Consider the following 11,385-nt stretch of genomic DNA (forward strand, 5'->3'; position numbering starts at 1 on the left):
GTGGTCAAGCCCAATATGTCGGCCCAGCCCAATAACCGCTAATATACGGGTTGACCCACAAATTACTTCAACGGACTGTTCGTTCCGAAAATGAAAATCACATCCCATTCGCAACTGTGATGCTTTGAAGTTGCAAAGTCAGTCCTGAATCTCTCTTCTTCCGATCCAAGGTTCGTACTCTCATTCGTTGATTATGAATCCAATATCTTATTCGTACGATTAGATTACACTTGATCGTCGCAATTTCAGATTGAATTCTTATCTGTGTTCTTTCTTTCATTTTTTCTTTTGGAAATGGGTATGAGAAGCCAGTCACATTTCTCCAAAGAATCTCAATTATTTGAATAATCTGTTCCACAAGATTGCATATTCAATGGATTGTGGCGTAATCACATTCTAGGAAAATAAAATATTTGACTCATATTTGGCAGTTCTGTTGAGACTTAGGATCTTGATGATTATGAGTTTTAGCTTGTGTGCGGTGTCAAATTGTTGAGAAATTTATCGTACGGAATATGAGAACTTCCAATTCACGACTGTTCTTACCAACCGAACTAGCTGTTCTTTTTGTTGAAAAATAAATGTACAGAATTGTTAATGGCGATGGAAGAGAAAGGAAAAGGTGATGAGAGATGGGACGGAGCGATCGCCAATCTCTTGGAGACATCTCACAGCCTAGAGTCTCTCAAAAAGCTCCTGCTGAAGAAATCTGTTTTCGTGGACGATGACTCGTTCGCTAAAGCCTCCCTCAGCTCCGAACAAGCCCGGACCATCAAGGTCGCTGCTTAACTCGATACGATTTCGTTTAGTTTAGTTAACTTTGCGCTTAATAGGAGTCATTTCGGACATTGAAATGCTGTGAAAATGTAGTTCATAGCTATGGCCAACTATCACCTTCAAGTGACGCCAAAAATTCTGTACTTCATGATCATATAACCGTCCTCTTTTTATAATTATTTTAATGAGCACCAAGCCTCGTTCTGGTTCCTATGTGGGCATGTGAGAGGAATCAAAACCAAAGAATGGAAAAAAAAACGAAACTATATGGAGTGCAATCTAATTTTAAAACGAGCTATACGGAGTACGTAATTGCTCATAAGATTTCCCAGGTCACTTCAAGAAATGATAAGCGATTCTTTACTTTCATATATGTGCTTTTTACATTCTTCTGTTTTGATTCCTCTCACGTGCCAACATAGGAACCCGGCCGATGCTTTGCTCTCATTATTTAAAAAAAAATAAAAAATACGACCACATTAGGAACCATCACATGGATTCGATATACATTCTGTAGGCTCTTGAACAGAGAGTGGAGAGTCTAGAGAGAGAGCTCGATGCTGCCATTTCCGCGGCAGCTCGGGCCCGTTCGGAGAAACGACAAGCCGAGGCTGCACAAAAGGCCGCCGAATTACGTGCTCATGAAGTCACAAAAGAGCTCGAAAACACCACAAGTGAGTTTGAACTTTGAACTCAAAATCATTTAAACGGAATCACAATATATGGATTGACTGAATTTTTATTAATATTTTTTTTGCTCGGTTTTGTAGAGGTGTTTGGACTGCACATGGAAGAGCTTCGAGCAAAGCAAGAAGAGATCGGAAAGCGCGACAAGGATATTAAGCTCTTAGAAGCTATTATTCAGACTCTTGGGGGCACCGAGCCAAGAAATAGTCCCTCTTCTTAGTGAGTTGTTTTCTTATGTAAATGAATGCATATGAACGTAATAGGACTCAGAATGCACAAGCTAAGCTCTTCATACATCCGTCAAACGTTTTCTTTTGACCTGAAACTAATACAAGTAGTTTCGACTTTGACATGTTGCCATAGTTCTTACTTGAACCACGTTAGATAATGGCAAGCTCTAAGGTGAAGTATGAACTCAATGTTATTGATGATTTTAATATACACATTTTTTTTAACACCAGACGAGTCATTAACATCATGTGCTTCATTTTACATGAAAACCCCAAGGTAATCGATTTGGAGTCTTTTGAGGACAGTAGATATAAATGGGTAATTAAAAAAAAAAAGTATTTCTAGGTGTCTATCAATAAAAGTAGGTGGAATTTTTTAGATCAGAAAATTGCATCTAACATTAATTATTCAACCTTTATTACTGTCAATATTACCAAATATATACAAAAAAAAAAAAAAAAAATAGTTATACATCGATGATATGAAATTTAACTTAAACAATTATAAATATAATTGTATCTTTTCCTAGCATGCACATTGAACTATCATATATTTCAAAGATTAAATACATTATATATCACAAATTTCCTGTGCAAAAAAATTATATAAATTAGTAAAATTAAAGACAGCAAGTGATCCCACTAGCTACAGACCTGCTGTGCTGCCTAATTTAAGATTGGAAGTGAATGTCCAGTTATTCAAAAGTGAAATGGGATCAATGTCCTTCATTGCAAACCAAAGGTACAAAGACATTAGGAATCTGACAAACTCAATCCACTAACAAATACAAAGAAGAGAGACAACAACCCACATTATAGGTTTCTTCTAGGTTCGATGTTTTGAATACCAAACCAGAACCTTTGAGCTTCTCTTGGATCACATTTTGCACTCGCTCCCCCATTTGAGGGCTCATGAGCAGGTTGACCCAATCGCCGATCTCGCCTTTTTCGGTAAAACGTATCGTTTTTCAAGTAGGGTGTGATGTCCTCAGGCTTGAATATCTTTCAAACTGCTCGAGCTACACAGCTCCCAGTACGTCCCGAACGGGTCCTTTCCCTCGCAGAACCCGTCGACGTGGTCCTCGATCGATGGTCCGCGCGAGGTCGACTTTCGAGTCATCGTACGTGGCCGGAGATGAAGTGCCAGTGAGAGACGAGGGTGTCGAGAGGGTTTCGACACGCGTACACGATCCGGCACTGTGAAGAGCTCGTACGGGACGTGCGTGGCGAAGAGCCTAGGGCTCGCCACGTGGCTCACAGATCAGGGACGTTGGTCGGGTCCGCGTAGAGCGTGAACTCGAAGAAGCGAACGAGCTTGTGGGGGTTCGAGGAGACCACCGAGAACAGGAAGGCCTTGAGCCACGTGGTTCCGGACTTGGGTTTCGATGCTAGAATGATGTCATGCTCGTCGGCTTGGAAGTTCCTCTGGAAACTGATCACGTTGCGGAGAACATAGGGTTGGAACCAAAACCCTTGGTACTGTGCCAAACCGCCACGAACTCTGCTTCTAGCTTTTGGAAGCTCAGAAACGATGAGCTCTGTGTCATCGTCGTCGTTTTGATGATGATCATGTTGCTGCTGGACATAGCCGATGATATTTTTTAAGAGATGTAATTCAAAACAGAAAGGTCGTTGGGTATGCTGAGAGTTAACCAATTTAAATTTTTTGGAGAAGATTATATTTGATACTTCGTAGAGTTATAAATAATTTTTTTTTATGATTTTTAAATATATTTTAAGTTGTTTAGAGATATGAAAATTCATAAATTTTTTAAAATGAAAAAAGATACTAAAAACTTCAACAATTCCAAGATTACTTTTCTCCAAAAATAATAAGCTATATGACGCTTTCATAATATTATATTTAGGACTATTCCCTTCTCTATCCATTTTTTTTTAACACATGACTATTTCCTTTTAAAAGACTACTCTCAGATCTTCTCACGCAGTGAAAAAAAAAAATAATACTATAACATCGATAATTCCATTATTATATGGGATTTCTCCAAAAATAATTTATAGAGCAAGATACCAATGTCATAATCTTCTATGTATTTAGGACTTATTTCTTTGTATAGAGCAGATCTTCTCACGGAATTTCGATCATAAAAGATCTTCTCACATGCACGCACTGACGCACCCATAATTTACACACATATATATCATAATAGTAGGGGAGATGGTCACACAAATATTCAAAGTTTCAAATTTAGGTACACGTAAATACTTTGCCGTTAAAATTTCTATTTGAACTTAATGGTCCGAGTAGTAATGGACTCACAATAACGTAACATGTGGTATTTTTGTTAAAGAAAAAAAAACTTTGAATATATAAGTAGTATTTTGATCAAACCTTAAGTATTATTACCACCATTTCCCCATTATAGTATTATTATTTATGTGTAGTGTGTGCATATATCGACATTACTACAAATTAACATATTGGGTGCGGAAGGGTATTAGGTGCGACATGTCGCACCTAATAGTCGCACCTAAGCCCATATTATGTGCGACATGTCGCACCGAATATTCATCCAGATGACTAAAAATTTCACTAATGGTTAGTGTTATTCGGTGCGACAATGTCGCACCTAATATGAATTTGTCGCACCTAATTCATTTAGGTGCGACAAATGTCGCACCCAATGGGTTTCAAATTTAAACTTCCCCGCCGAATCCCTCCGAAATTTTTCAGATCTGGGATTTCATATTTGGTGCGACTTAGTCGCACCCAATATGATTATTAGGTGCGACAATGTCGCACCCAATAGTTTTAGGGGTTTTAACCCCGAGCCTCTTCTTTTCTTTCACTCATTCGCTCTATCTCTCTCAGCCAGCCCCGCCCCGCGCTCTCTCTCTCTCTCAGCCAGCCCCTCGCCCCGCCGGCCGTGACCAGCCTCCCCCGCTCCGCCGCCTGGACCAGTCCGCCGCCCGCTCCGGTACATCCTCTCTCTCTCTCTCTCTCTCTCTCTCTCTCTCTCTCTCTCCGTCTCACCGTCTCTCAATCTCACTCACTCACTCACTCTCTCTCTCTCTCTCTCTCTCTCTCAGCCAGCCCCCCGCCCCGCGCTCTCTCTCTCAGCCAGCCCCCGCCCTGCCGCTTGGACCAGCCCGCCGCCCGCTCCGGTACGTCCCCCCCCCTCTCTCTCTTGATCTCACTCTCTCTCTCTCTCTCTCTCTCTCTCGGCCAGCCCACCGCCCCGCCGGCCGTGACCAGCCTCCCCCGCCCCGCCGCCTACATCAGCCCCCCGCCCTGCCGCCGCGTACATCTCTCTCTCTCGCGAGTCGATTTGACGCAAACCCATGATTATATATATATATATATATATATATATATATATTATTGTATAAGATGTTGTCTCGATTCACGTATATGTATCTTTGGATGAAACAAAGCTTAGAGCCGTCAGATGAAGATGGATCGTGCGAATAAGATGAATTCAGGTGAGATTTTCGGGTTGGAGCGTGTATATAAATTAAGGATTGAAAATTTGGTGGCTGTTTATGTGTCGGAAGCTCCGAAAATCGGAAATTGCGGTGTCCGATAAAAATTGCGACGAAAATAATGTGAAAATTTGGAAAAATTATGTCCACGAAAATGAGGATTGTACAAAATCGAACTGAAAATCGAATAAAACCGATCTAAAATCGAAAATCGGTGCGACATCATATAACCAAAATTCGAATTTGGATAACTGATCCAGTTTCAAAAGGTAAACCGGATATCGGTTTTGAATTTTTAAAAAAATCGGATATCGGATATTTAACTAATTATTTTTTTTATTAAAAATAAATAAAAAATTAAATATTCTCGTTAGATTATATGATTTGTTTTTACTCAGATATGCTCATTGTAATAATTTTAAGAACTGGTTATAGATTTGAAAATTAGTTTCATAGTGATTATAGATTTTAAGAACTGGATAACCGGTTTTAAATAGTGATTCAAATTTTAAAGAATCGAATAATCGAATTTTGAAAATTGGATATTAAAACTGGATATTGGATTTAAGAAACTAGATAAAAGAATATTCGGATAATCAAATTTCGATTTTGGACTGATTATTGGATCAAATGGTTTAAAACCGAATATATTCGGATATGAAAAATGGCCAAAATCAAACTGAACCGATTTAATTTCAGTCCTAACGAAAATTACGGTGACCGACAAAAATTGCGCAAAAACACGAAAATTGCAACGGAGAAGAAAAAGTATGCGTGGTTCTAAGTTCCATGGGGAGATGCGAGTCCTCGTATTACATCTACATCTACATCTACATGGTCGATCTCTACGAAAAGGAGTTTTTGGAAGATGAGCAGGCGATAGACCGGGCTAGGTTTCTCGAGGTCCCTCTGAAAGGATCGATCGAACTTCGAGCTCTACAATCCGCGCTCCGCTCCGTTTTCAGCGACTAGAAAAGGGGACGTCATGGGGCGAAGTGCTCTACTACCAGAGGTGGAACTAGTTATACGTTGAGGGTGGCCCGGACCACCCCGCGTTTACAAAAGTTAACTATTTTTTGTTAGTTAAAAGATTAAAAATAATAAATAAACAGTTATAACATAACAAACATTATTTAACAGGCTAAAAAATCGTAACATTTTTTTTTAACTTTTAAGGCCAGTATCGGCATTTCAAATTCAAACCATAAAAACCTACACATTTTAATTTATTTTTTTGTTCAGAGTCACTTTCATTTCTTTTTCCTTCTTCTGGGTAATTTTATCGACTGTCACGTTGTTGAACTGCTGCCAAAAATGTTATATTTTTTTTATACTGATTACTTCTTTACTATATTGTTCGATTTAATTTAAAAAAACAGATTATAAAAGTACAACCAATCAAGCTTGCGTGCAGTGCAAGTAGGTTAGGGAAAACTTGAGGGTTTATAGTCCATATTGTATAGCCGTGCCATTTATTAGAAAAAAAAAAAAAAAAGTAAAGCTTACTTCTTCTTTTTCTTCTTCTTCTTCTCCTTTTTTTTTTTTTTTTTTTTTTTTTTTTTTTTTTTTTGTATAGACTTCGCTTTCACTAGTTTGATTTAAAATATAAAAGTGGTTTGTCGTTTCAATTTCAAAAGACAATATGTAGGGAAGTCTTTTATACATGAGAAAATGAGTATTCATGTCAAATTCCAAATTTTAAAACAATAGCCCAAATCCAAAGCCCAATAGTTTCTCTCTTTAGCCCAAGACTTATTTTATTTCGTCAATCATCATTGAGAGAGAGAGAGAGAGACGAACACTCACAGCGCACACAGAGACGAAACAATGGCTGCGAATTCCTCTCGCCCTAGTCTGAAACGCCCGTATTCATTCGACGACGACGAAGAAGACAAGTCCCACAAACCTCCCATGTAAGAAAACTTCTTACTCCTCAAGAATTCCATTTGTATTTCACGAGAAACTGTAAGTTCAAATGGTCTTGTTCGGTTCATCGCAGGCAAAAGAAGGTAAGGTTTCCGAAGGGAAAGAAGGTGAAACCTGGAGAAGAGAATTCCGTGATTCCGAGCGTGGAGACCGAGCCGATACCTCTGAACGACCCGCGCATCGTCGCCAAAGAGCGAGCCAAGCGACGAGGCCAATTGACCACCGAACACTTCAAAGAAGACAGCAAAGGCCTCGTCGCTGATGTCGCCTCCGTCGAAGTCGCGTACAAGGTTCGTTCTCTTGGCATGGCTTCAGATTGTTAGGGTTTTATTATAGTTATGCGGTAATCGAAATGAGTCGCTTGTTCAGTGATGGCGTTTGAGTTAGAGACTGTATGTGTATTCCTTGAATCAAAATTGCATTCAGAAAAAAATGAGTCTTTATACGTAGGATTGAGTCTTACAAGTACGAGGCGTGTAGTATATATGAGTTATGAACTCCCGTGCTAATATGCCAAGAACTATTCTTCTCTGCTTCTCAAATTTTTTTGTAAATTATGTCGGGTTATAGGCTTGTTCAGAAAATGAAGGACCGTATGTAATTCTCGGTCATTAGAGTTTATAATAAATGGGACAAATAAGAGGTAAAGGTTGTTGGAGTTTCACTTGTTATTTTGTTTGTTATGTTTGCTCTTCTTTCATTGGTGTTAGGAGTATCATGCTTGACTTCTTAAAGATTGCATTTATGATTTGGAATGAGGCCTTTCACAAAATTTGGCGGCGTTTATTTTGAGTCAGGATGATAACCAGATACTTCCCTATTTGGGGTCACTGGAATGGATAGGCTGTGATGAAGGAATCTTTTGACAGGATTACGAGACCTTTGTCGAAGAAGGGATTCAAATCGAGCCTTTCAGCTTGAACAAAGAGAGGGAAGAAGGCTATTTTGATGAAAATATGAATTTTATTGAGTATGTCAAGGAAAAAGAGGACAAGGTACTGATATTAAAATTTAAGTTTCGTTAAATATGCATAAGAATTTTTCCCTGATTTTTAATTTTATTATATTAAGAAAGATGATGCGGAGCTGAAAATGTTGACTATGTTCATTTGAACTTTGACAGGATGCATGGCTTGATAGTCTCGAGGTCAATCCGAATTTTGTTGGTAAAAAACCGGCAGTATCAAAAAATGATGACGAAGTCGAAGAACTTACACCCCGTGATATTGGAATGATCAAAAGACGCATCACAGATGTGCTTGAGCCTGGTGAAACAGTATGTTTTCATTTTCAGTTGTTCTATTTATGCATCTTCTGTGTATATGATATGTTCTCTGTATAATTTGTGTTTCATTTTATCTTCCTTCTGAATGTTTAAATAAAAATTTGACTTATTTGAAACATGTAGCTCCAGTCTTTCATAACGTGTAGGAACTGTAAACTCTTTTGTTTTTTGTGCTTAGTTATATTACTTATTCAACTGGGAACTTGAGATTTTTTTTGGCTTAGTAGTGTTTATCTTGCCATTTCAATGAAGGGATAGATAAGGGTGTTTAAATTGTTTATTTCACATTGTAGGTTCTGCAAGCTCTAAGAAGATTGAAAGGAAATTCAAATAGCAGAAAGGATAAAATGTCATCTGAAACAAAGTCCGTATTTGATCAGCTAACTGAAGATGCCATGAGACTCCTGGAGAATGGTGAATATGGTAATTTGTTGAGCTTTTGGCTGATTTTATATTCGCTTTGATTGAGAAATAGGAGGTTTTTGTTTATCATGAAATTTCTAGGGAAAAGATGAATGAGATGAGCATTTTTTTTCAGGTTGGTTGCTCATTAATTTTATTACTTTGCAGATGTGTACCATGAGAAACAAGAGATTTTTCAGCGCGAGGCAGGTCTGTTTCTTTTGCATGTTTCTGTGTGCATATAAAAACTCGTCTTCCCGTTTTATCATAATCATTTTTAATGTAAATTCATTCTTTGATTCTATATTTTTATGCTTTTTCAGAAGGATACGAGACCCTTGCTCGATCAAGAGGTGAAGGTCCATCGGCTATTGGAGAACAGGGAAGTTTAGTCAAGGAAATTCTGTCTGGTCTAGCCAATGTTGGTGCCGTTTCTTCTGCTTCTGCTGATCCATCCTCAGATGTATATGATATGTTTGGGGACGATGAGGAACTTCCTACTGCTAATCCATCTTCTGAAGATACTAATATAGTCTCTGGTTCTTCCGACGATGGCGTCAATGTGACCAACCCGCAAAGCAACAATTCAGAAAGTAAACTTGCATTCACTCGCTTATCTGTAGATCATATTTTACGTAGTCATGATGGCTATGCAAACTAACACCTGGACTTTATTTCTTTGCAGATGGCACTTCAGAAAGTGATTATGTGTATGACGAGTCTTCTGGGTACTCTCTTTTTTCACAAACTTAATTTTACTCCGTAGTGTTTAGACACAATTTGTTAGCTCTGATAACACTTTTTCTGTTTATGTTACTTATACTTTGTTCTTGCCGCTAGATTACCCATCTCTATCAACGTAGTTTCCCCGTTGCATAATAAGATCTACATTGGTACTACGAAATTAGGAATCAATCATTAAAATACTTTAGTAATAATGAGACAAGGATATTTCTGACATCTTCAACTAAAGTATTCTGCAAGTTGGAACTAGAATGTTTGTGTGTTTTGATCACACTCTCGTCTCCGCGCTTTTCAGTTCGGAGAATTTCGATTTCCACTTGATCAAAAGTCGTATTACCAACTTGTACAAATATTTCTACTTAGCCGTGATTGTGGTTCAATCCTTCCCCAGGATAATGCCTGCGTATTTGAATTCTGATCACTGACCCGGCAAAATTGTTCTCTCTTTTCATTATATTTCCCTCTCCTCGAGAGCTGAAACTGTGGTTATTTCTCCAGATACTACTACAGTAGCAGTTTGGGGTATTATTATGACCCGTCTACGACGCTGTATTGTTCTGCTGCATCTGGGCAATGGTAACTTCTAGTCTTCTTTTTCCCTTATTGTGTGTGTGTGTTGTTGTTGGTTTTTTTTTTTTTTTTACATTGACGCAATTTGCTTATATTAATACCTTGAATTCAGGTACTCGTTCAATGAGGAAACTGGAAGTTATGATGAAATTCAAGCTTCAACAGAGTAATGGAAGAAGACAATTTCATGTTTTTTGTAAGGGAGATTGTACAGACTGAGCAAGATTGTTAGTGTAAGATCTGATCTGCTTATATATATGTGTTTTAATACCATGGGCAAAAGTGGTCTCTATTTCTTCTTTTGCAAACCTTAGGGTCTAGTCCTCATATACCATTACCGAAACAGTGTTGAACAGAGAAAATAAAAAATTGGCTTCTTCTTCCAGCCTAAAGCTTATAATAATTTGCCATTACGCTTAACGATTTAATATAAGATTGGAAGTCTGTCCAGTTATACAAAGCGACATTTGACCATGTCATTTATTCCAATTAAGGACGTGAGACCATATGAAAAGTAGAGAAGTTTTTTTTTTTTTTTTTTTTGGCTCGAAAAGTAGAAAGGATTTTTATTTAGTTATATTACCAAACCAGAGCCTTTCAGTTTCTCTTGGATTACCTTTTTTCTAGTCATTCTGCCATTTGAAGACTCAGCTGTCTCCGAGCTCACATTTCTTGCCACATATACTATCAGTAAAATTATCAGTGACATCACAGAACAATAGATCTATAATTTCAAGGTTAAATACGATTTAAAAAAAAAAACACTCTTAAACATGAAAAACCTCAAAGAAATTTCGTATAAAAATAGAAAAACCATAAATGTTACAGGATCTTGAAACTTAGCCTTGATATCTCGTGTGACTCGAGGCGTTTAGGAAGAATTCAATGTACGGACGCCGAGAAGCAATCGGCGACTATTGAAGATTGGGGGTGAAGATTGAACAGTATTGTCATGGAATTTGGAGCTCTAATTCTCGGACCCGTTTTGAAATTTAAACCCGGTTTTTCTTCATTTACCCCGACTATGCAAACTTGAAAGCTGAAGTCTTATATGCCATTCCAAATCAGTGTCCTTAATCCAGCCTATAGCTAAGAATACTTTGTTATTATCAATTTATCATAACAATTGCATATTAAAAAAAGGTTAAGTGGTTATCTAGCCATATGAAATGTTAGAATTTTGAAATACCCAACGTTTCGTTAATTTTTTGTAAATAGCCACATATATCTATTTACACTAGAAAAATAACAAAAAATGCAGAGTAATAATTTCTAGTAAATATGGTTATTTACGAAATATTTTCAACAGTTTTTGGCTAT

General features: G+C 37.8%; 2 protein-coding genes and 1 pseudogene across 2 annotated transcripts; 2 read left to right on the forward strand and 1 right to left on the reverse strand.

The window, feature by feature from the left end:
• The first annotated feature begins 75 nt into the window (after positions 1-75).
• LOC149387080 (tropomyosin) lies at positions 76-1,811 on the forward strand. The gene is made up of 4 exons (XM_089623494.1): positions 76-170; positions 590-777; positions 1,295-1,451; positions 1,548-1,811. The coding sequence occupies exons 2-4, from the start codon at positions 598-600 to the stop codon at positions 1,682-1,684; spliced, it is 474 nt and encodes a 157-aa protein (XP_089479620.1). The 5' UTR covers positions 76-170; positions 590-597; the 3' UTR covers positions 1,685-1,811.
• Positions 1,812-2,948: 1,137 nt separating this feature from the next.
• LOC149387081 (cytosolic sulfotransferase 1 pseudogene) lies at positions 2,949-4,068 on the reverse strand (annotated as a pseudogene).
• Positions 4,069-6,896: 2,828 nt separating this feature from the next.
• Positions 6,897-10,450, forward strand: LOC149387082 (CD2-binding protein-like protein). The gene is made up of 10 exons (XM_089624589.1): positions 6,897-7,051; positions 7,138-7,354; positions 7,934-8,059; positions 8,188-8,340; positions 8,643-8,772; positions 8,920-8,961; positions 9,075-9,344; positions 9,437-9,479; positions 9,994-10,071; positions 10,178-10,450. Exons 1-10 carry the CDS (start codon positions 6,966-6,968, stop codon positions 10,233-10,235), a joined length of 1,203 nt encoding a protein of 400 aa, XP_089480715.1. The 5' UTR covers positions 6,897-6,965; the 3' UTR covers positions 10,236-10,450.
• The last annotated feature ends 935 nt before the right edge of the window (positions 10,451-11,385 follow it).

Source organism: Urtica dioica, chromosome 8, assembly GCF_054948205.1.
Source record: "Urtica dioica subsp. dioica isolate 48M chromosome 8, U.dioica_male_clone48M_v1_H2, whole genome shotgun sequence".
Taxonomy (NCBI): domain Eukaryota; kingdom Viridiplantae; phylum Streptophyta; class Magnoliopsida; order Rosales; family Urticaceae; genus Urtica; species Urtica dioica.